Raw genomic sequence first — 23,125 nt, 5'->3', positions numbered from 1 at the left:
GTTTGTGTGTAAAAAACATATGTCTGTCCATATTATAATTTGTCTGTGTGTAAAAAATATCTGTCTGTCCGTATTATGATTTGTCTGTGTGAAAAATATCTGTCTGTCCGTATTATGATTTGTATGTGTGTAAAAAAAAATATCTGTCTGTCCATATTATGATTTGTCTGTGTGTAAAAAAATATCTGTCTGTCCGTATTTCAATTTGGTGTGGGTGTAAAAACATTTGTTTTAAATGTGTGTGCGTATTTAGATGTGTGAAGCAGCAACCGGCTGTCTTCTGATGTGTACGACTTGTCTGTCTGTAAGGCGATTTGAACGTGTAAAAAGATTTGTCTGTAACTTCAGCTTGCCTTTCCTTGTACTCACCACTAGTGAATGGTAAATGGTAAATGGGTTGTACTTGTATAGCGCTTTTCTACCTTTTTAAGGAACTCAAAGCGCTTTGACACTATTTCCACATTCACACACACATTCACACACTGATGTGCGCCTTGCAGCCACTCACACTCCTGGAAATTAGACTTTTCATCACTTGCTGTAAATAAAAGTTAATCTATTAGCAGTGACTTAGTTGTCAGAAGTATTTTGTATAGAAATAAGTAGGGATGTCCATTAATATCGGACCGCCGATATTATCGGCCGATAAATGCTTTAAAAAGTAATATCGGATACGGAAATTATCTGTATCGGTTTCAAGATTATCGGTATCGGTTTCCGAAAGTACAATTTGTGACTTTCTAAAACGTCGCTGTGTACATGGATGCAGGAAAACGTACAGAGCGCCAAATTAATCCTTGAAGGCGCTGCCTTTTGCGTACTGGCCCAATCACATATTATCTACGGCTTGACACACGCACCAGCGAATGCAAGCATACTTGATCAACAGCCATATAGGTCACACTGAGGGTGGCCGTATAAACAACTTTAACACTGTTACAAATATGCGCCACACTGTGAACCCACACCAAACAAGAATGACAAAACACATTTCGGGAGAACATCCGCACCGTAACACAACATAAACACAACAGAACAAATACCCAGAACCCCTTGCAAGTGCTTGTTTTCATTCAGAAAAATCTACCTCTCACACGTGATGACAAGGAGAAAAATAATTAGCCCACTCTTTGAGCTTCATCTGTTACACAAATAGACTAATAGTCTGGACTGAGTGAAGCTGTTTTATTTATGTTTTGTGCCTTTTTCCCCATGTACTTTAAAGGATGGCTGTGTTTTCTACTAGTCTAGACTGAAGCAGTTTTATTAATGTTCATGCAGTTTAAAGGATGGCTGTGTTATCTACTAGTCTAGACTGAAGCAGTTTTACTAATGTTCATGCTCTTTAAAGGATGGCTGTGTTATCTACTAGTCTAGACTGAAGCAGTTTTATTAATGTTCATGCAGTTTAAAGGATGGCTGTGTTATCTACTAGTCTAGACTGGAGCAGTTGTATTAATGTTCATGCAGTTTAAAGGATGGCTGTGTTATCTACTAGTCTAGACTGGAGCAATTTTATTAATGTTCATGCAGTTTAAAGGATGGCTATGTTATCTACTAGTCTAGACTGAAGCAGTTTTATTAATGTTCATGCACTTTAAAGGATGGCTGTGTTATCTACTAGTCTAGACTGAAGCAGTTTTATTAATGTTCATGCTCTTTAAAGGATGGCTGTGTTATCTACTAGTCTAGACTGAAGCAGTTTTATTAATGTTCATGCAGTTTAAAAGATGGCTGTGTTTTCTACTAGTCTAGACTGAAGCAGTTTTATTAATGTTCATGCAGTTTAAAGGATGGCTGTGTTATCTACTAGTCTAGACTGAAGCAGTTGTATTAATGTTCATGCAGTTTAAAGGATGGCTGTGTTTTCTACTAGTCTAGACTGAAGCAGTTTTATTAATGTTCATGCACTTTAAAGGATGGCTGTGTTTTCTACTAGTCTAGACTGAAGCAGTTGTATTAATGTTCATGGACTTTAAAGGATGGCTGTGTTATCTACTAGTCTAGACTGAAGCAGTTTTATTAATGTTCATGCTCTTTAAAGGATGGCTGCGTTATCTACTAGTCTAGACTGGAGCAGTTGTATTAATGTTCATGCACTTTAAAGGATGGCTGTGTTATCTACTAGTCTAGACTGAAGCAGTTGTATTAATGTTCATGCACTTTAAAGGATGGCTGTGTTATCTACTAGTCTAGACAGAAGCAGTTTTATTAATGTTCATGCACTTTAAAGGATGGCTGTGTTATCTACCAGTCTAGACTGAAGCAGTTTTATTAATGTTCATGCAGTTTAAAGGATGGCTGTGTTATCTACTAGTCTAGACTGAAGCAATTTTATTAATGTTCATGCAGTTTAAAGGATGGCTGTGTTTTCTACTAGTCTAGACTGAAGCAGTTTTATTAATGTTCATGCACTTTAAAGGATGGCTGTGTTTTCTACTAGTCTAGACTGAAGCAGTTTTATTAATGTTCATGCAGTTTAAAGGATGGCTGTGTTATCTACTAGTCTAGACTGAAGCAGTTTTATTAATGTTCATGCTCTTTAAAGGATGGCTGTGTTATCTACTAGTCTAGACTGAAGCAGTTTTGTTAATGTTCATGCACTTTAAAGGATGGCTGTGTTTTCTACTAGTCTAGACTGAAGCAGTTTTATTAATGTTCATGCAGTTTAAAGGATGGCTGTGTTATCTAATAGTCTAGACTGGAGCAGTTTTATTAATGTTCATGCACATTAAAGGATGGCTGTGTTATCTACTAGTCTAGACTGAAGCAGTTTTATTAATGTTCATGCACTTTAAAGGATGGCTGTGTTTTCTACTAGTCTAGACTGAAGCAGTTGTATTAATGTTCATGCACTTTAAAGGATGGCTGTGTTTTCTACTAGTCTAGACTGAAGCAGTTGTATTAATGTTCATGCACTTTAAAGGATGGCTGTGTTATCTACTAGTCTAGACTGAAGCAGTTTTATTAATGTTCATGCTCTTTAAAGGATGGCTGTGTTATCTACTAGTCTAGACTGAAGCAGTTGTATTAATGTTCATGCACTTTAAAGGATGGCTGTGTTATCTACTAGTCTAGACTGAAGCAGTTGTATTAATGTTCATGCACTTTAAAGGATGGCTGTGTTATCTACTAGTCTAGACTGAAGCAGTTTTATTAATGTTCATGCAGTTTAAAGGATGGCTGTGTTATCTACTAGTCTAGACTGAAGCAGTTTTATTAATGTTCATGCAGTTTAAAAGATGGCTGTGTTTTCTACTAGTCTAGACTGAAGCAGTTTTATTAATGTTCATGTAGTTTAAAGGATGGCTCTGTTTTCTACTAGTCTAGACTGAAGCAGTTTTATTAATGTTCATGTAGTTTAAAGGATGGCTGTGTTATCTACTAGTCTAGACTGAAGCAGTTTTATTAATGTTTATGCAGTTTAAAGGATGGCTGTGTTATCTACTAGTCTAGACTGAAGCAGTTTTATTAATGTTCATGTAGTTTAAAGGATGGCTGTGTTATGTACTAGTCTAGACTGAAGCAGTTTTTTTTTTTTTGTGCCTTTCTTGTTTTTATTTGCACATTTTTGTTACTCATACGAATATGTTAAGAACAGGGCAGATTGAGCCCAGTTTATGTATACTCTGGATTGAAGCTGTGTGACTTCATTGTTTTTGTAGCTGTTGTTTTGAGGCATGTTAAAAAAAAATATATAAAAAAAAAAGCACTTTGTAAAAGTCAAAGTACAGTGTTTCCCATAGTTGTAGTGGGTATCAGGATTATTAGTTACAAATATGCGCCACACTGTGAACCCACACCAAACAAGAATGACAAACACATTTCGGGAGAACATCCGCACCGTAACACAACATAAACACAACAGAACAAATACCCAGAACCCCTTGCAGCACTAACTCTTCCAGGACGCTACAATATACACCCAACCCTCCCCTCCCCAACCACCTCAACCTCCTCATGCTCTCTCAGGGAGAGCATGTCCCAAATTCCAAGCTGCTGTTTTGAGGCATGTTAAAAAAATAATGCACTTTGTGACTTCAATAATAAATATGGCAGGGCCATGTTGGCACTTTTTTCCATACCTTGAGTTGATTTATTTTGGAAAACCTTGTTACATTGTTCAATGCATCCAGCGGGGCATCACAACAAAATGAGGCATAATAATGTGTTAATTCCACCACTGTATGTATCGGTATCGGTTGATATCGGTAATTAAGAGTTGGACAATATCAGAATATCGGATATCGGCAAAAAAGCCATTATCGGACATCCCTAGAAATAAGTGATCATGTAATGATATGGTGGCCGAAATGATCTTGTTTCCTGCCTGGGGGAGGTATCTAAGGGCACGTCTATCTGGTCAAAAGCCACGGGGGTCTCCCGGTCTTCTCTAAGGGAGAACCCCACCCCCTGACGGAGGAAGTTAAGAACTGCGGTCATTTGCACCATTATTTGAATGCAAATATGCTTCTGACAACTACGTCACTGCTAATAGATTAACTTTTATTTACAGCAAGTGATGAAAAGTCCATTGTTCTTAGCGTCAACGCCAACACGAGTGTGAGTGGCTGCAAGGCGCCGCCTAGTGGTGAGTATAAGGAAAGGCAAAGGGGAGTTAACAGACAAGTCATACACGGCAGAAGTGTCGCAAAAGTCACGTGGAAAAAGACAGCCAATAGAGGCTTCATGCTGAACACGCATCTAAATACGCAAACACACTATTTTTATTTTTTTTTACACACACGCCATTAAAAATACGGACAGACAGATATTTTTACACCCTGACGAATCATAATACGGACTGACATCTTAAGACACAAGCGGATCTGATTACACACACACACACGGATTGATGTACAGACACACACATTGTTACTCAGACACATACATTGGATTATAAACGCACAAATCAAGATACGAATTTGCACATTTTGCTACAATATTACTTCCATAGCTATGACGATCCGTCATCAGGTACATCAGCTGCCTTAGGAAACGTGGCTATGGGTACCATCTGTTTTATTGCTTCTGTTTAGGAAGTGGATTTGTTCAAGTACCACCCGGCGGCTAACTGAAACAAAGAGCCTACAAAAGTCGAGGCAAATTATTAGGACGTGCGAAAATTCTACCCTGGGTTGGGCATCATTTCAATTTGAACAATTTCCCATTCCAGTTCCTAACGATTCCCAATTCCAATTATCTTAGAAGACAGGGTCAAAAATGTACTATGAATTTCAGACTGTGCTACTTGTGACACAGCCACACACGCACTGGTCCTCAAAACCCCCAATTCTGTCTCCTACAATAAATATCAATCCTTTGATCTTGAATATAAATATTTGTTTCCATAGGAGTAGTGTTCCCTCGCTACAACACGGTTCACCTTACCTGGCTGTTACACAGATTTTTTTGTGTTTGTGTAATAAGGGTGTAACGGTACACAAAAATTTCGGTTCGGTATGTACCTTGGTTTAGAGGTCACGGTTCGGTTCATTTTCGGTACAGTAAGAAAACAACAAAATATAAATTTTTGGGTTATTTATTTACCAAATTTTTAAACAATGGCTTTATCCTTTTAACATTGGAAACACTATAATAATTCTGCCCAAAAATAGAAATAGCTGTGTGATGGATGTGAGCCACCACTAGGCTGATCAGTGCAACAGCAGGCAGTCATGAATGCTAAGCATAACAATAACATACATATACACACACAGGGTCCATTGCCAGGGTTATTGTGGTCAATATATATAAAATAAAAACTAAATAAGATAAGGCTCAGAATGGTTTCTTAAAGGCCTACTGAAACCCACTACTACAGACCACGCAGTCTGATAGTTTATACATCAATGATGAAATCTTAACATTGCAACACATGCCAATACGGCCGGGTTAGCTTACTAAAGTGCAATTTTAAATTTCGCGCGACATATCCTGCTGAAAACGTCTCGGTATGATGACGTCAGCGCGTTACGTCGCGGATTGTGGAGGACATTTTGAGACAACATGATGGCAAGCTATTAAGTCGTCTGTTTCATCGCAAAATTCCACAGTATTCTGGACATCTGTGTTGGTGAATCTTTTGCAATTTGTTCAATGAACAATGGAGACAGCAAAGAAGAAAGCTGTAGGTGGGAAGCGGTGTATTGCGGCCGACTTCAGCAACACAAACACGGCCGGTGTTTTATTGTTTACATTCCCGAAAGATGACAGTCAATCTTTACCATTGGCCTGTGGAGAACTGGGACAACAGAGACTCTTACCAGGAGGACTTTGAGTTGGATACGCAGACACGGTACCGTGAGTACGCGTCCAAACATTTGATCGCTTGCCCGTACGTGCGTGCCGCTATGTGCATGTCACGTAAATAATTCAATGTATACACCCTGATGATTATCCTGTGTGATGACTGTATTATGATGATAGTATATATGATAGTATATATCTGTATCATGAATCAGTGGACCCCGACTTAAACAAGTTGAAAAACGTATTCGGGTGTTACCATTTAGTGGTCAATTGTACGGAATATGTACTTCACTGTGCAACCTACTAATAAAAGTCTCAAAAAGTCTCACGTACGTAACTTTGGGGACTTTGGGGAAATATATGTGCTGTATGAACTTTGGGGAGGTGAACGGTACTTTCGGCTGTGGGATTGAGTGTGTTGTGCAGGTGTTTGAGTTGTATTGGCGGGTTATATGGACGGGAGGGGGGAGGTGTTTGTTATGCGGGATTAATTTGTGGCATATTAAATATAAGCCTGGTTGTGTTGTGGCTAATAGAGTATATATATGTCTTGTGTTTATTTACTGTTTTAGTCATTCCCAGCTGAATATCAGGTCCCACCCGCATCTCACAGCATCTTCCCTATCTGAATCGCTCCCACTGCCCTCTAGTCCTTCACTCTCACTTTCCTCATCCACGAATCATTCATCCTCGCTCAAATTAATGGGGAAATCGTCGCTTTCTCGGTACGAATCGCTCTCGCTGCTGGTGGCCATGATTGTAAACAATGTGCAGATGTGAGGAGCTCCACAACCTGTGACGTCACGCTACTCGTCTGCTACTTCCGGTACAGGCAAGGCTTTTTTATCAGCAATCAAAAGTTGCGAACTTTATCGTCGATGTTCTCTACTAAATCCTTTCAGCAAAAATATGGCAATATCGCGAAATGATCAAGTATGACACATAGAATGGACCTAAATAGGAAAATCGCATTTCAGTAGGCCTTTAACAAAACCTTTCTACATATAAAGTGCTTTTTTTGATTGATTGATTGAGACTTTTATTACTAGATTGCACAGTACAGTACATATTCCGTACAATTGACCACTAAATGGTAACACCCCAATACGTTTTTCAACTTGTTTAAGTCGGGTCCACGTTAATCAACATTAAACTGCCTCAAGTTGTTGCTCAGATTAAATAAAATGACAAAACTTTTCTTCTACATATAAAAAGTGCAACATTAAACAGTTTCAAGTCAACTCAGCCTCAGATTAACTTTTCTTTCCGCTCTTTTTTACAACGTATGAATGCGCATTGTGTTCTGCGTCCTGATTCGCTAAGGGACTGTAGACCATTGTTAATCAATCTTCTTCATGCCATGTGTCCTGTGCAGTACAGAATGCATTCAGCTTGACTTATTTACAAAATTGTACTGCACGGTACTGTAAACGTAAAAAAAAACATATTAAATAAAAAAAAAAAAAAACGATAAACAAAAAAACATGCACAGTAAATTAAAAAAAAAATCCTTTAAATTAAAAAAAATATAATGTAAATGAAAAAAATATATAATAAACGAAATCACATATGAAAACGAAATAAAAAATAATCCACTTCTACTACACGGATTTCACTTAAAGCGGGTAGTTTTTGGAACGTAACTCGTTGACAAAAGTTTCACTTTATTTCTGAAAACCTCACATAAAAAACATTTACACATATCCTGTTGCTTATGTGTGAGATAAAGCGGCGTTCTGATCAGGTTTTTATCATTCTATTTTGGACACATATCATCCATGAGTTAAATCAGCTGATACTGATCACATGTGTTACCTGTAAATGTATTTATGGCAGTGGTTCTTAAAGGGGAACATTATCACCAGACCTATGTAAGCGTCAATATATACCTTGATGTTGCAGAAAAAAGACCATATATTTTTTTAACCGATTTCCGAACTCTAAATGGGTGAATTTTGGCGAATTAAACGCTTTTCTATTATTCGCTCTCGGAGCGATGACGTCACATCGGGAAGCAATCCGCCATTTTCTCACTTTCGTCGGTGTGTTGTCGGAGGGTGTAACAACACGAACAGGGACGGATTCAAGTTGCACCAGTGGCAAGAAATTGGACGAAATTTGTTCAAAATACGAGGGTGTGGGGAAAGCCGACGAAATGGTCAGTCGTTTGTTCCGCACACTTTACCGACGGAAGCTATGCTACGACAGAGATGGCAACCGTTCCTTATGCCACCGAAGATGATCAAGAGAAGAATATCGACCCTAGCTTCCCTGGCCTGCTGACATCAACTCCAAAACTGGACAGATCAGCTTTCAGGAAAAGAGAGCGGATGAGGGTATGTCTACAGAATATATTAATTGATGAAAACTTTATTCATTACTCGCGGTTTTACGTAAATTATTATACATAAACTGTGTTTACCAATAATTTAGCTTAAAAACATTTATTTTTTTCAATCATTCGAGTACATTCGGGTAGTCTTGTGTAATGCAGTATTTTGTGTCTATTTAGGTATGGTTAACCTGAGTGCTGAAATCGTGGAAAAATATATGTTCTTAGCGCGCCTGAAATGGGCTGTTTGCACTCTCAAAGTGCATGTTGTTGCCAAATGTATTTCATATGCTGTAAACCTAGTTCATAGTTGTTAGTTTCCTTTAATGCCAAACAAACACATACCAATCGTTGGTTAGAAGGCGATCGCCGAATTCGTCCTCGCTTTCTCCCGTGTCGCTGGCTGTCGTGTCGTTTTCGTCGGTTTCACTTGCATACGGTTCAAACCGATATGGCTCAATAGCTTCAGTTTCTTCTTCAATTTCGTTTTCGCTACCTGCCTCCACACTACAACCATCCGTTTCAATACATGCGTAATCTGTTGAATCGCTTAAGCCGCTGAAATCCGAGTCTGAATCCGAGCTAATGTCACTATACCTTGCTGTTCAATGCGCCATGTTTGTTTGTGTAGGCATCACTATGTGACGTCACAGGAAAATGGACGGGTGTATATAACGATGGTTAAAATCAGGCACTTTGAAGCTTTTTTTTAGGGATATTGCGTGATGGGTAAAATTTTGAAAAAAACTTCGAAAAATAAAATAAGCCACTGGGAACTTATTTTTAATGGTTTTAACCAGGGGCGTCACTAGCTTTTAAGGACAGGGGGGGCTTTGCCCCCAGGAGATGCACAGGATGCGAGTGAACGTTACGCGCAAGCACAAAACTTCACAAACGGCAAACAAAGACTTAGAAATTATTCATTGTTATTATTATTATTTTTTTTAAATGCACGGGACGAAATGAAATGCTCCCCGGGACGATGGCTTTTAACCATTTTTTTTTCTTTTTCTTTTTATGTATTTATTCATTTGAAAATCATCATCTGAAAATCCTATGAAATGTTTAACAAGCCATCCTATAATAATACAACAGCTATTAATGTAACAATACAATAAAACAAATATATTTAATGATGTTTTTTTCATTATTTTAACAATAGGCTAATGTACATTACTTTATATAGATTCTACAAGAAACACAAAACTTAAACACTAAATTATTTACAATTGCACACACAAGGATTCGTGCAGCTTCACTCATTGTAAAGGAAGATAATGTGCTTCGTACACCTGCAGGACCGCAAGCAAGGTCGCAGAGAAAATGCGGACTGGAATTTGAGTGATGTGGGCATTTTCTATATGAACAAGTGGAATGGATTGGATACCGACGCACTAAAGGGGCTCTCTACCTTACGCTACGAAGTGAGGGGAAACTGAGTGAATAATAACAGGTTATATGATTATCTATTTAAACTCATATTTGGGCCACTTTATAATGACTATGTCGGCATGTATTTGTAAAAAAAAAAAAAAAAAAAAAAAAATTATTTAGGGGGGCTTAAGAATATTTTAGGGGGGCTTGAGCCCCCCTAAAATAGGCCTAACAACGCCAATGGTTTTAACCATTCTGAAATTGTGATAATGTTCCCCTTTAACCTGGGTTCGGTGAGTCGGCCTCAGGGGTTCGGCGGAGCCTCCGCCACGGAGGTAAAGACACTTCCGACTTATCGTGTAAATAAAAACTTCCCCCTATCGGCGTATTATGGATACCCCCAAACAATGTTCCCTCTAATTTTCCATCTGATTTGCAGGTTTTTTGATTGATCGATTGAAACTTTTACTAGTAGATTGCAAAGGAAGATAATACATAATATGAAACAGCACAGTTTACACAGTACAGTACATATTCCGTACAATTGACCACTAAATGGTAACACCCCAATAAGTTTTTCAACTTGTTTAAGTCGGGGTCCACGTTAATCAATTCATGGTGACATCGCAAAACTCATTGTCTCACAGCAAAAACTGTCTCTACTACCAGCAAGAGAGATGTTGGTGTTTGCTGGTAACCCACTGGCATATCAGTCTTTTATCCATGCATTTGAACACTTGATTGAAGACAAGACTGAGAATAATCAAGACCGACTCAACTACCTTGAGCAATTTATCTCTGGTTTGCCAAGAGACTTAGTTCGCAGCTGTTTGCACATGGAAGCCAGTAGGGGCTATAATGAAGCAAGGCGCCTCTTAAAAGAACACTTTGGAAATGAGATGAAAATTTCAGGAGCTTCCTTGGAAAAAGCCTTCAATTGGATAGCGATTAAAGCTGAGGATGGGAAAATGCTGCATGCATATGCACTGTATTTGAGAGGATGCTGTAATGTAATGCAAGATTTACAGTATTTGGAGGAATTCCTCCCACTTCCAAAGACATGAACCTGGGGATAAGTTGATTGGCAACACTAAATTGGACCTAGTATGTGGATGTGAGTGTGAATGTTGTCTGTCTATCTGTGTTGGCCCTGCGATGAGGTGGCGACTTGTCCAGGGTGTACCCCGCCTTCCGCCCGATTGTAGCTGAGATAGGCTCCAGCGCCCCCCGCGACCCCAAAAGGGAATAAGCGGTAGAAAATGGATGGATGGATGGATATCCCATCGAACCTAAGGCTAATTACATCTAAACTACCCTACAAACTCAGAGAAAAGTGGCGAAAAAGTGTGTAAGGTGTGTAATTTCTTGTGAGTTCATGCACTGTGTTGGTTTTGTTCTTTGAACAGGGTGGTGTTCATGCACGGTTCATTTTGTTCACCAGTAAAAAAACATATTACTTTTTCTTGAATTTGAAAAAAAAAACATTTTATTTTTCAGTAATAAGGTTTCGGTGAATGCGCATATAAAACTGGTGGGGTTCGGTACCTCCAACAAGGTTAAGAACCACTGATTTAAGGTGAGTGCTTTTGACAATATCAACACAATATTTCAACTAGTACCCTATTTTCTTTTATAACGCACAATTGTTCGAGCAAAACAAAGTCCACAGTCGTTGAAGTGTAATTTCCTCTCGTTAGCATTGAGGTATTGTGTGGCAGAACTCCAAAATAGTCGGAGGCGATCGCGTTAGCATTCCATTCAGTTGTAAACAAATGGCATTCCGGTCACCTTCTGTGACCACAAAGATTCTAAGTACGGTACTGTTATTTGCTGGAGGCTAAATAAATCACAGAATGTGACCAGAATGCCATTTGTTTACATTCAGAGCGCTAACTTGCTGTTAGCGGTTAGCTATTGTATCCTCCTACGGTGTGTGGTGAAGCATGTTTAGCTATTCCTCGTCCTGCAGGGATGATACTTGTAAAAAACATACTTTGTCGCCATGGAGGCCAGGATTGCCTTCACCATTGCTTGATTCCCCTAGGGGCGATGGACGGCTGAGTAGCGCTCATACAGCAGCAGCCGGCCTCCCTCCCCTCTGTTGCAAGTTTTGTTGATTCTATGTAACGTGTTTATGTGTGCTATGACTATGAGATTTTTTCTTTGGCCTCAGTTTGGACCCTCTTCCTGGTGTCCAGCCTTTGATTGAATTTTTTTTTTTACTCCCGTCCCATCCCCTCAGGGATTAATAAAGTACTTCTGGTTCTGATTCTGATTAGTGATTTAGAAGCAGCCAATACACTGTGAATGGACGTTAGCCGCTAGCTAGTTATGATTTAAATCACCGCTTGCAGCGCTTCGGTGTTTATATCTTCACTTTTATCATTAGTTTTTGGCTACCCCTGTGGTAAATTTTAAATGTGCTCTATAAATAAAGTTGATTTGATTTGATTTGAAGCCAAAATACGTTCATTCTCCCGCTTCTGTCTGCACGCTGTTTCCGCTTGTAAGTGCTCTGTGTGTGTGTGTGTTGACTTACATGTGTCTTGGCTTATACTACCAGCAATGTCACCAGCAGAGGTGGGTAGTAACGCGCTACATTTACTCCGTTACATCTACTTGAGTAACTTTTGGGATAAATTGTACTTCTAAGAGTAGTTTTAATGCAACATACTTTTACTTTTACTTAAGTATATTTATAGAGAAGGAACGCTACTTTTACTCCGCTACTTTTATCTACATTCAGCTCGCTACTCGCTACTAATTTTTAACGATCTGTTAATGCACGCTTTGTTTGTTTTGGTCTGTCAGACAGACCTTCAAAGTGCCTGCCTTACTGGTGACGTTTCACTTCGTTCCACCAATCAGATGCAGTCACTGGTGACGTTGGACCAATCAAACAGAGCCAGGTGGTCACATGACCTGACTTAAACAAGTTGAAAAACTTATTGGGGTGTTACCATTTAGTGGTCAATTGTACGGAATATGTACTGTACTGTGCAATCTACTAATAAAAGTTCCAATCAATCAATCAAAAGTGTGAGGGAAAAAAGATACTTGTTTTATTTCAACCGTACCGTCAAAAGCCTCAAGACTGACCGCACATGAGGACGTTCCTGTCTTCACAATAAAAGTGCCGCGCCATCGCGCCTGCGCTTTCAAAACAAGAGTCTCCGAAAGCCAGCGCAAACAAGCTAGCAAGCTACGGAGTTTGACGCCAATATATTTCTTGTAAAGTGTATAAAAACGAATATGGAAGCTGGACAAATAGGATGCCAAAAACCCACCACTTTCATGTGGTATTGGACAGAAAGAACTTTTCTTCTCCTCCATTTGAAAACGTGGACGTTATCATCACTACTGTCTGATTACAATCAATGCAAGTCATCAGAATCAGGTAATACACCAACTTATATTCTAGTCTTCATTAAAGAAAGGAATCTATATGTTAAACATGCATGTATATTCATTAAAACACCTTTAACATGTAAACAAAAACAGCAAAATAAATACTTATAAATTATATACTGTATATATCAATGTATATGTATGTATGTATGTATATATATATATATATATATATATATATATATGAGTGTGTATGTTACTCATCAGTTACTCAGTACTTGAGTAGTTTTTTCACAACATACTTTTTACTTTTACTCAAGTAAATATTTGGGTGACTACTCCTTACTTTTACTTGAGTAATAAATCTCTAAAGTAACAGTACTCTTACTTGAGTACAATTTCTGGCTACTCTACCCACCTCTGGTCACCAGTGACCATAAAATAAAGTACCGATATGTTTCTGAGGTGGCGCCTTGTCCAGGGTGTACCCTGCCTAACGCCCGAATACAGCTGAGATAGGCTCCAGCACCCCCCGCGACCCCGAAAGGGACAAGCGGTAGAAAATGGATGGATGTTTCAAAAACAATATAGTTCCTTTTTTAATTCATTAGTACAGCGGCACTTTATTAGTATCGGTGTAACGTACAATCCTACTAAGCACGTTTCATTTTTAGCAGCTGTGTAACATGTTTAGCCTCGTCCTTCAGTGATAATAATACTTGTAAGAATGTATTTTCGGCCATGGAGGATTATTGAATGAAATGAAATGCTTGATACATTCTATGGACTAGGAATCGGCAATAGTAAACAACGTTTACAAATGTTGATGGTTTTGGGTAGAGATGTCTGATAATGGCATTTTTGCTGATATCCGATATTGTCCAACTCTTAATTACCGATTCCGATATCAACCGATACCGATATATACAGTCGTGGAATGAACACATTATTATGCCTAATTTTGTTGTGATGCCCCGCTGGATGCATTAAACAATGTAACAAGGTTTTCCAAAATAAATCAAGTCAAGTTATGGAAAAAAATGCCAACATGGCACTGCCATATTTATTATTGAAGTCACAAAGTGCTTTTTTTATTTATTTTTTTAACATGCCTCAAAACAGCAGCTTGGAATTTGGGACATGCTCTCCCTGAGAGAGCATGAGGAGGTTGAGGTGGTTGGGGGGGGTTTGGGTGTATATTGTAGCGTCCCGGAAGAGTTACTGCTGCAAGGGATTCTGGGTATTTGTTCTGTTGTGTTTATGTTGTGTTTCGGTGCGGATGTTCTCCCGAAATGTGTTTGTCATTCTTGTTTGGTGTGGGTTCACAGTGTGGCGCATATTTGTAACAGTGTTAAAGTTGTTTATGCGGCCACCCTCAGTGTGACCTGTATGGCTGTTGACCAAATATGCGTTTGCATTCACTTGTGTGTGTAAAAAGCCGTAGATATTATGTGACTGGGCCGGCACGCAAAGGCAGTGCTTTTAAGGTTTATTGGCGCTCTGTACTTCTCCCTACGTCCGTGTACCACTCCGTACAGTGGCGGTTTAAAAAGTCATACATTTTACTTTTTGGAGCCGATACCGATAATTTCCGGTATCACATTTTAAAGCATTTATCGGCCGATTATATATTATCGGACATCTCTAGTTTTGGAGAATGGGAATGTAAGACCTGGTTACGTCGATGCCCAACCCAAGTTCTATCTCAATCCATACGGCTATCACCTTTTTGCCCACAATTCTCACGATCAAATATGACTACCGAGAATTTTGAAGCAGTAACAAATATAACCTGGTGACAGTAGTCGCACTGGTAGGGCTTCTCTCCACTGTGTGTCCTCTTGTGTCTCTCCATGTGATACTTCTGGATGAACTTCATACCACACTCGTCGCAGCGGAAAGGCTTCTCGCCTGAGCATGACAATGCAGAGCAAAAACACACACTATGACCCACTTGGGTTAAACAACATCAAAACAAGGTTCGATTCTTGCACGGGAACACCCACCGGTGTGAATTTTCTCGTGCCTCTGGAGAAGGTACTTCTGAATGAAGCGCATGTCACACTGGCTGCACTGGAACGGTTTCTCGCCTGAAACATGGTTCCCATACAGGATGCAAACTTGATCAAAAACAGTTATTTTCCAAGTGAGAAGTGACATTTGGACAAGGCGTACCAGTGTGAATGAAGACGTGCCTCTGTAGATGGTAGTTGGTTCTGAAGGCTGCGTTACAGTGAACACACACGTGGCACTTGGGGTTCTGAATGCCAAAGGAACCGTCGTCATTAATGCTCAGGATCTGTGACACAATCCCACAAGAAAATACATTTGGATATTTTGCAATCTTCGGGGAAATCCTTATTTATTGTAAACGTGTACTTTGCTAACAAACATAATTATCCTAAATTCCGGACTGTAAGCCACTATTTTGTTTCTACACTTTGAGCCCCGCGGTTTATAAAACGGTGCGGCTAATTCATGGATTTTCCTTCGCTGACGGCCATAATAAAAATAGTTTTCATAAACCACATGCAAAGACACTGAAATGGTGTTATGTTATTATGTTAGATCCACTATGGACTGGACTTTCACAATATTATGCTAGACCAGGGGTCGGCAACCTTTACCAGTCAAAGAGCCATTTTGACCAGTTTAAAAAATTATAGAAAACAATGGGAGTCGCAAAAATTTAATGAACTTTTAAATGAAATAACACTGCATACAGAGTTTTTTTTTGCTTTGTGCTATGTATAAACCAGGGGTCTCAGACATGCTGCCCACACCTTTATGTGGAATTTGAAAGCTGGTGCGGCACGCGGGTTTTAAATGAATGGCGGCACGCGGGTTTTAAATGAATGGCGCTTGTCAGCGTCATGCGTGCCGTGATGGTACAGCATACAGCACCCACTACAGCCAGCGTGCCTGATCAGCCACACGTTGTATGAGGCTTACGCTTGCTCACGTAGGTGACAGCAAGGCATACTTGGTCAACAACCACACAGGTCACACTGACGGTGACGGTATAAAAAAACAAAACTTTAACACTCTTACTAATAATGCGCCACACTGTGAACCCACACCAAACAAGAATGACAAACAAAGAGAGAACATCTGCACCGTAACACAACATAAACACAACAGGACAAATACCCAGAATCCCATGCAGCCCTAACTCTTCCGGGATACATTATACACCCCCGCTACCAAACCCCGCCCACCTCAACCGACGCACAGAGGGGGGGGGGGGGGGGGGGGGGTGGGGGGGTGGGGGGTGGGTGGGGGGGGGATGTTGGTGGTAGCAGGGGTGTATAATGTAGCCCGGAAGAGTCAGGGCTGCATGGGATTCTGGGTGTTTGTACTGTTGTGTTTATGTTGTGTTAAGGTGCAGATGTTCTCCCGAAATGTGTTTGTCATTCTTGTTTGGTTTTGGTTCAAAGTGTGGCGCATTATTAGTAAGAGTGTTAAAGTTGTTTTATATGACCACCGTCAGTGTAACCTGTGTGGCTGTTGACCAAGTATGCCTTGCTGTCACGTACGTGTTCAAGCAGAAGATGTATGTTGTATAACAAGTGTTGGGCTGGCACGCTGTTAATACAGATTGGAGAGGGCACCAAATGTTGTACCATCATGGTACGTCCTTATTATAGCCGTAAGGGTGAAAATCGATGAATAATAATCTCGGGGGTTTTCTGCGAGAGGCACTGAAATCCGGAAGTCTCACGGGGAAAATTGGGGGGTTCAGCAAGTAAGATGCTGAGCCGCATCAGAGTGATCAAAGAGCCGCGTGCGGCTCCGGAGCCGCGGGTTGCCAACCCCTGTGCTAGACCCACTCGACGTCCATTGCATCCGGTCTCCCTTAGAGGGGGGGTGGGGGGGGGGGGGTCACCCACATCTGCAGTCCTCTCCAAGGTTTCTCAGTCATTCTCATTGACATTCCACTGGATTGTGAGTTTTTCCTTGCCCTTATGTGGGATCTGAACCAAGGATGTTATTGTGGCTTGTGCAGCCCTTTGAGACACTTGTGATTTAGGGCTATATAAATAAACATTGATTGATTTGATTATTGTTCGTGCTATGGCGCCATCTTTTGGACAAGTTTGCTCACTTCAGGTGCTGCTGGGTTCTTCTGTTTAGTTATTTCAACCGGAAGTACAAGTGCCGTTCCATCTTCTGGATCAGTGGTATCAAAGTCAAGGCCCGAATGAATGATCTATGGCCCCCGGGATGATATTTGATTAGTATTAGAACCGGCCCGCAGGCCACAGCCGCCTGCTGCTGTTTTGCACGCACCAATACTCCATCAGTGTTGGCGCTAGGAATTTTCAAAAGGGGTCCCATTAAGTCATAAAAATGGGGTCCTACAGTAAATTTTTGCTCTCCCACTTTTTTGTAAGCGTTTTGAAAACAAATGATAAATGTATGCATTATCATGTTATCACATTCTATATTGTGTTTTGGAAAAAGGTTGTCATAAACATTACTTCTACTTTAATTCATTAAAAAAAACAATACAAAAGAAAACACATTTTTATGCACATGTAAATGTATTTAGTTATAAACATTCATTCACTTTCTTCTATCCTTCATGGATCTGAACTTTACCGCTGGTGGTAGTTTTTTCTATATTTTTATTGTATTTTTGGCCAAAGTAAGACAAATAAAACAATCTGAAGCTGTATTTATTTTTTTTGTTTTAAAGCCATGATTCTAAAAGCCCGGCCCGCGTGTGCACAGATTATTCTCCATGCAGCCCCTGAGCTAAAATGAGTTTGACACCCCTGTTCTAGATGTCCGTAACGTTTCTACTCGTACGGATTCTTCATTCATCACTCCAAGCAACGCTTTTAGGTTTAACAATATAACTAAATCAGTTCTTTTTACACACAATACCTCATAATGACAATGTGAAAAGGTTTTCCCTACACTTTGGACCTTGCGGCTTATAAAACGGTGTGGCTGATGTATGGATATTTCTTCGCTGACTACCATAATGCCAAAAGTTAAAAAAACAACAACAATAAAATCAAGCAAAGACACTAAACAGGTGTGTCATTGTTTGTGCTATGGCGCCATCTTTTGGATGAGTTCGCTCACTATTGGTGCTGCAGTGTCCTTCCATTTAGTGCTTTCAACCGGAAGTAGAAGTGTCGTCTAGTCGTCCATAGCGTTTCTACTTGTATGGATTCTTCAAGGCCTACTGAAAGCCACTACTACCGACCACGCAGTCTGATAGTTTATATATCAATGATGAAATCTTAACATTGCAACACATGCCAAAACGGCCGGGTTAGCTTACTAAAGTGCAATTTTAAATTTCGCGCGAAATATCCTGCTGACGTCAGCGCGTGACATCACGGATTGTGGAGGACATTTTGGGACAGCATGGTGGCCAGCTATTAAGTCGTCTGTTTTCATCGCAAAATTCCACAGTATTCTGGACATCTGTGTTGGTGAATCTTTGGCAATTTGTTCAATGAACAATGGAGACAGCAAACAAGAAAGCTGTAGGTGGGAAGCGGTGTATTGCGGCCGACTGCAGCAACACAAACACAGCCGGTGTTTCATTGTTTACATTCCCGGAAGATGACAGTCAAGCTTTACCATTGGCCTGTGGAGAACTGGGACAACAGAGACTCTTACCAGGAGGACTTTGAGTTGGATACGCAGACGCGGTACCGTGAGTACGCATGCAGCTGCGGCTTCCAAACATTTGATCGCGTGCCGCTGTGTGCATGTCACGTACGTAACTTTGGGGACTTTGGGGAAATATATGTGCTGTATGAACTTTGGGGAGGTGAACAGTACTTTGGGCTGTAGGATTGAGTGTGTTGTGCAGGTGTTTGAGTTGTATTGGCGGGTTATATGGACGGGAGGGAGGAGGTGTTTGTTATGCGGGATTAATTTGTGGCATATTAAATATAAGCCTGGTTATGTTGTGGCTAATAGAGTATATATATGTCTTGGGTTTATTTACTGTTTTAGTCATTCCCAGCTGAATATCAGGTCCCACCCGCCTCTCACAGCATCTTCCCTATCTGAATCGCTCCCACTGCCCTCTAGTCCTTCACGCTCACTTTCCTCATCCACAAATCTTTCATCCTCGCTCAAATTAATGGGGAAATCGTCGCTTTCTCGGTCCGAATCGCTCTCGCTGCTGGTGGCCATGATTGTAAACAATGTGCGGATGTGAGGAGCTCCACAACCTGTGACGTCACGCTACTCGTCTGCTACTTCCGCTACAGGCAAGGCTTTTTTATCAGCGACCAAAAGTTGCGAACTTTATCGTCGATGTTCTCTACTAAATCCTTTCAGCAAAAATATGGCAATATCGCGAAATGATCAAGTATGACACAGAATGGACCTGCTATCCCCGTTTAAATAAGAAAATCGCATTTCAGTAGGCCTTTCATTCATCACTCCGAGCAACGTTTGTAAGTTTTACAATATAACTAAAACAATTCTAACTTACTAAACCGTCCCATGTGTGATGTCTGTAGGAGGGTTTTCATGCATATTTGTACGTGCTATCATAATGTAATTAAGCCAGCGACATTAGCATTAGCTAATATACTAACATGTTTAGTGTCTGTGTTAGCATTATTAACTTACAATGGCATTCTTTATGTATTGTTTCAGTTTCACAAATTCCTCAGTAAATCCACCAAAACGTCACCGTGGAGTTATCGAGTCTGTTTAGCTGATTGGAGAGCGAGCTTGCGCAGCTAGTGGGTCCACGACGACGACTTCTGTTTTGTTTGATCAGCCGTTTTACTGCCGCGTTGGAAACAATTAAGGTATGTAAAAAAAAAAAAATATTTACAGAATATTCATGTGTAAATAACTCATTTCACAACGTATATATCTGCGGCTTAGAGTGTCCGCCCTGAGATGGGTAGGTCGTGAGTTCAAACCCCGGCTGAGTCATACCAAAGACTATAAAAATGGGACCCATTACCTCCCTGCTTGGCACTCAGCATCAATGGTTAGAATTGGGAGTTAAATCACCAAAAATGATTCCAGGGCGTGGCCACCGCTGCTGCTCACTGCTCCCCTCACCTTTCAGGGGGTGAGGGTGATGGGTCAAATGCAGAGAATAATCTCACCACACCTAGTGTGTGTGTGACGATAATTGGTACTTTATAGACCTATGCGGCTGATATATCTAAATATTTTTTCCCCTAAGATTTAGAGCGTGTGGTTTATATACCTTTGTAGTCCAGAAAATACGGTAATTTTCTCCTTTGTACCTTTGCTGGTGAGTGTTGTTTCCTTTTCTTCTTCTTGGGACAAATGATCAGATCCTTGACTGCTTTTTTGTCCTTCTTTATCTGCACTGGTGACTCAGTCAATTTTAATTCTTGCTTAATGTTGAGCTGAAAAAAAAAAAAAAAAAGAGCATAAACAGAAAAATTATTTAGCAAAATTCCAATCGAAAATTAAGCATGCACTCAGAGGACAAAATAAGCTATTTTGAAAGTGTGAACGCAGCTGAGATAGGCTCCAGCAGCCCCAGCGACCCCGAACAGGACAAGCGGTAGAAAATGGATGGATGGATGGATGGATGGAATCTAGTTTAAGGAACGTCATCTGTCATCTTTACATATTAATAATATTGCACTTTAGTTAACGCCTTTTTGAAAGAGCTGGAAGTGGAGACGGGCGATATGGAGGGAAAACAAATCAATAGTTAAAAAACAGGAAGGCACTGAATATTAGTGTTGGGAAAATGTATTTAAAAAAATGTATTATTGCTACATTGCTAAAAAATTAATCAAATTAGTAACAAAATGACTCTTTAATAAATGTAATGAATTACTACACTGCAAAAAGTCAGTGTTCATTTGTTCAGAAACAAGAAGAAAAAAAATTGGGGGTATTTTATTTGAACTACGCAAAATTATCTGCCAATAGAACAGGGGTCGGCAACCCAAAATGTTGAAAGAGCCATATTGGACCAAAAATACAAAAACAAATCTGTCTGGAGCCGCAAAAAATTAAAAGCCATATTACATACAGATAGTGTGTCATGAGATATAAATTGAATTAAGAGGGCTTAAAGGAAACTAAATGAGCTCAAATATAGCTACAAATGAGGCATAATGATGCAATATGTACATATAGCTAGCCTAAATAGCATGTTAGCATCGATTAGCTTGCAGTGACCAAATATGTCTGATTAGCACTCCACACAAGTCAATAACGTCAACAAAACTCACCTTTCATGCACAACGTTAAAAGTTTGGTGGACAAAATGAGACAGAAAAAGAAGTGGCATAAAACACGTCCTAGAAAGTCGGAGAAATGTTCCATGTAAACAAACTACGGTGAGTTCAAGGACCGCCAAAATTAGTAGGACAAAACGGCGCTCGCCAAATACTCGAATCAGTGAAGCATGTTTAATGTAAACAGTGTGCTTTATAACAATTAGGGAGGTTTGTGTCATGTTTGTCCTCCTACAGAAACCATATTAAAACAAAAAATATATATTTTTCCCCTCATCTTTTTCCATTTTTCATACATTTTAGAAAAAGCTCCAGAGAGCCACTAGGGCGGCGCTAAAGAGCCGCATGCGGCTCTAGAGCCGCGGGTTGCCGACCCCTGCAATAGAACAAGAAAATTCGGCTTGTCAAGACTTTCCAAAACAAGTCAAATTAACTAACCTCAATAAATCCAAAAATACCTTCAAATAAGTATATTCTCACTAATAAGTGCACTTTTCTTGCTGGAAAAAAAAAAGGGACCTTTTTGCCCAATATGTTGAAAAATATTCTTAAATTAAGTAAATGTTAGTGCCATTATCTTAGAAATTATTACTTTTAAAAAAGTAGTTTGATACTTGTGAGTGTTGATGACACAGCTTTGCAACAGTTGATATTCTAGTTTCAAGCATGTTTTACTCAATATAGGTCATCAAATCTCAGAAACAATCTGTAATATCTTACTGAGATCATTTAGGACCAAAACCCTTAAAACACTAACATAAAATCTGCTTAGTGAGAAGAATTATCTTATCAGACAGAAAATAAGCAAATATCCCCCCTATTTGAGATATTTAATCTTACTAAGATTTTAGTTTTTGCAGTGTAATTATTGTGTTAATTAAATAAATAAAAAAACAGGCATATGCAGTTGTGATTAGGGATGTCCCGATCCGATATTTGGATCGGATCGGCTGCCGATATTTGCCAAAAATTGCGTATCGGCAAGGCATGGGAAAATGCCGATCCAGATCCAGTTTTAAAAAAAAACTCCGGTCCGTGTTTTCCAACGCACCTATTTAAATAATACATTCCACTTTTCTGCTGCTCCGTAATTTCCGTTCCGCATTTTCCAGCACACCTTCAACACATCCACAGGTCTGTGGATTCTCACGCAGTTGCTTTTAGCTGCTGGCATTACACGACAGGCTCTTCTCACTCTTTCCTGTGTCTCCCTCTCACAGACAGCAAGTACACGTCACATACTGTCACGACACACGTCACATACGTATACGTCCTCCCCGAGCAGAGAGGTAGCAGCAAGGCTAACGTTAGCTCCCTCTAAGGTGCTCGCCTGTGCAATTGCGCACTGTTTAAGCGTCCTCTGCGCATAGCAAATCTATGCCACGCACAAAATCAAATAAAAAAATAAGCGCATAACAATTTTCGACACACGGACACGACAGAGAAAACAGTTTTCGTCATCATTTTTCAAATATTGTGACGTCTGTCGAGGCGCTTATCTCCATCCCCTACACCATCAAAATGCAGAGGCAAAAATTTCCAGATCAACACCGTATGAAAAAATTAGTGATTTTTTTAGTTGTGATTTCCTTCTCTG

At 39.9% G+C, this 23,125-nt stretch overlaps 1 protein-coding gene across 3 annotated transcripts in view; it reads right to left on the bottom strand.

Annotated features, from left to right (window-relative positions):
* znf148 (zinc finger protein 148) overlaps positions 1-23,125 on the bottom strand; it is a 39,087-nt gene that overhangs the window by 5,347 nt on the left and 10,615 nt on the right. For 2 of the 3 annotated variants that reach the window (XM_061971735.1, XM_061971737.1), the window contains exons 3-6: positions 20,554-20,679; positions 15,482-15,605; positions 15,313-15,396; positions 15,099-15,217 (exon numbers count right to left, since the gene is read on the bottom strand). In XM_061971735.1, the coding sequence (XP_061827719.1) occupies positions 15,099-15,217; positions 15,313-15,396; positions 15,482-15,605; positions 20,554-20,679 (453 nt within the window). The remainder of the gene's footprint in view (positions 1-15,098; positions 15,218-15,312; positions 15,397-15,481; positions 15,606-20,553; positions 20,680-23,125) is intronic. The other variant, XM_061971736.2, reaches the window with a different exon arrangement.

This window comes from Nerophis lumbriciformis, linkage group LG13, assembly GCF_033978685.3.
Source record: "Nerophis lumbriciformis linkage group LG13, RoL_Nlum_v2.1, whole genome shotgun sequence".
Classification (NCBI taxonomy): domain Eukaryota; kingdom Metazoa; phylum Chordata; class Actinopteri; order Syngnathiformes; family Syngnathidae; genus Nerophis; species Nerophis lumbriciformis.
The sequence above is the reverse complement of the archived record's forward strand: the minus strand, read 5'-3'. Positions and strand labels throughout refer to the sequence as shown.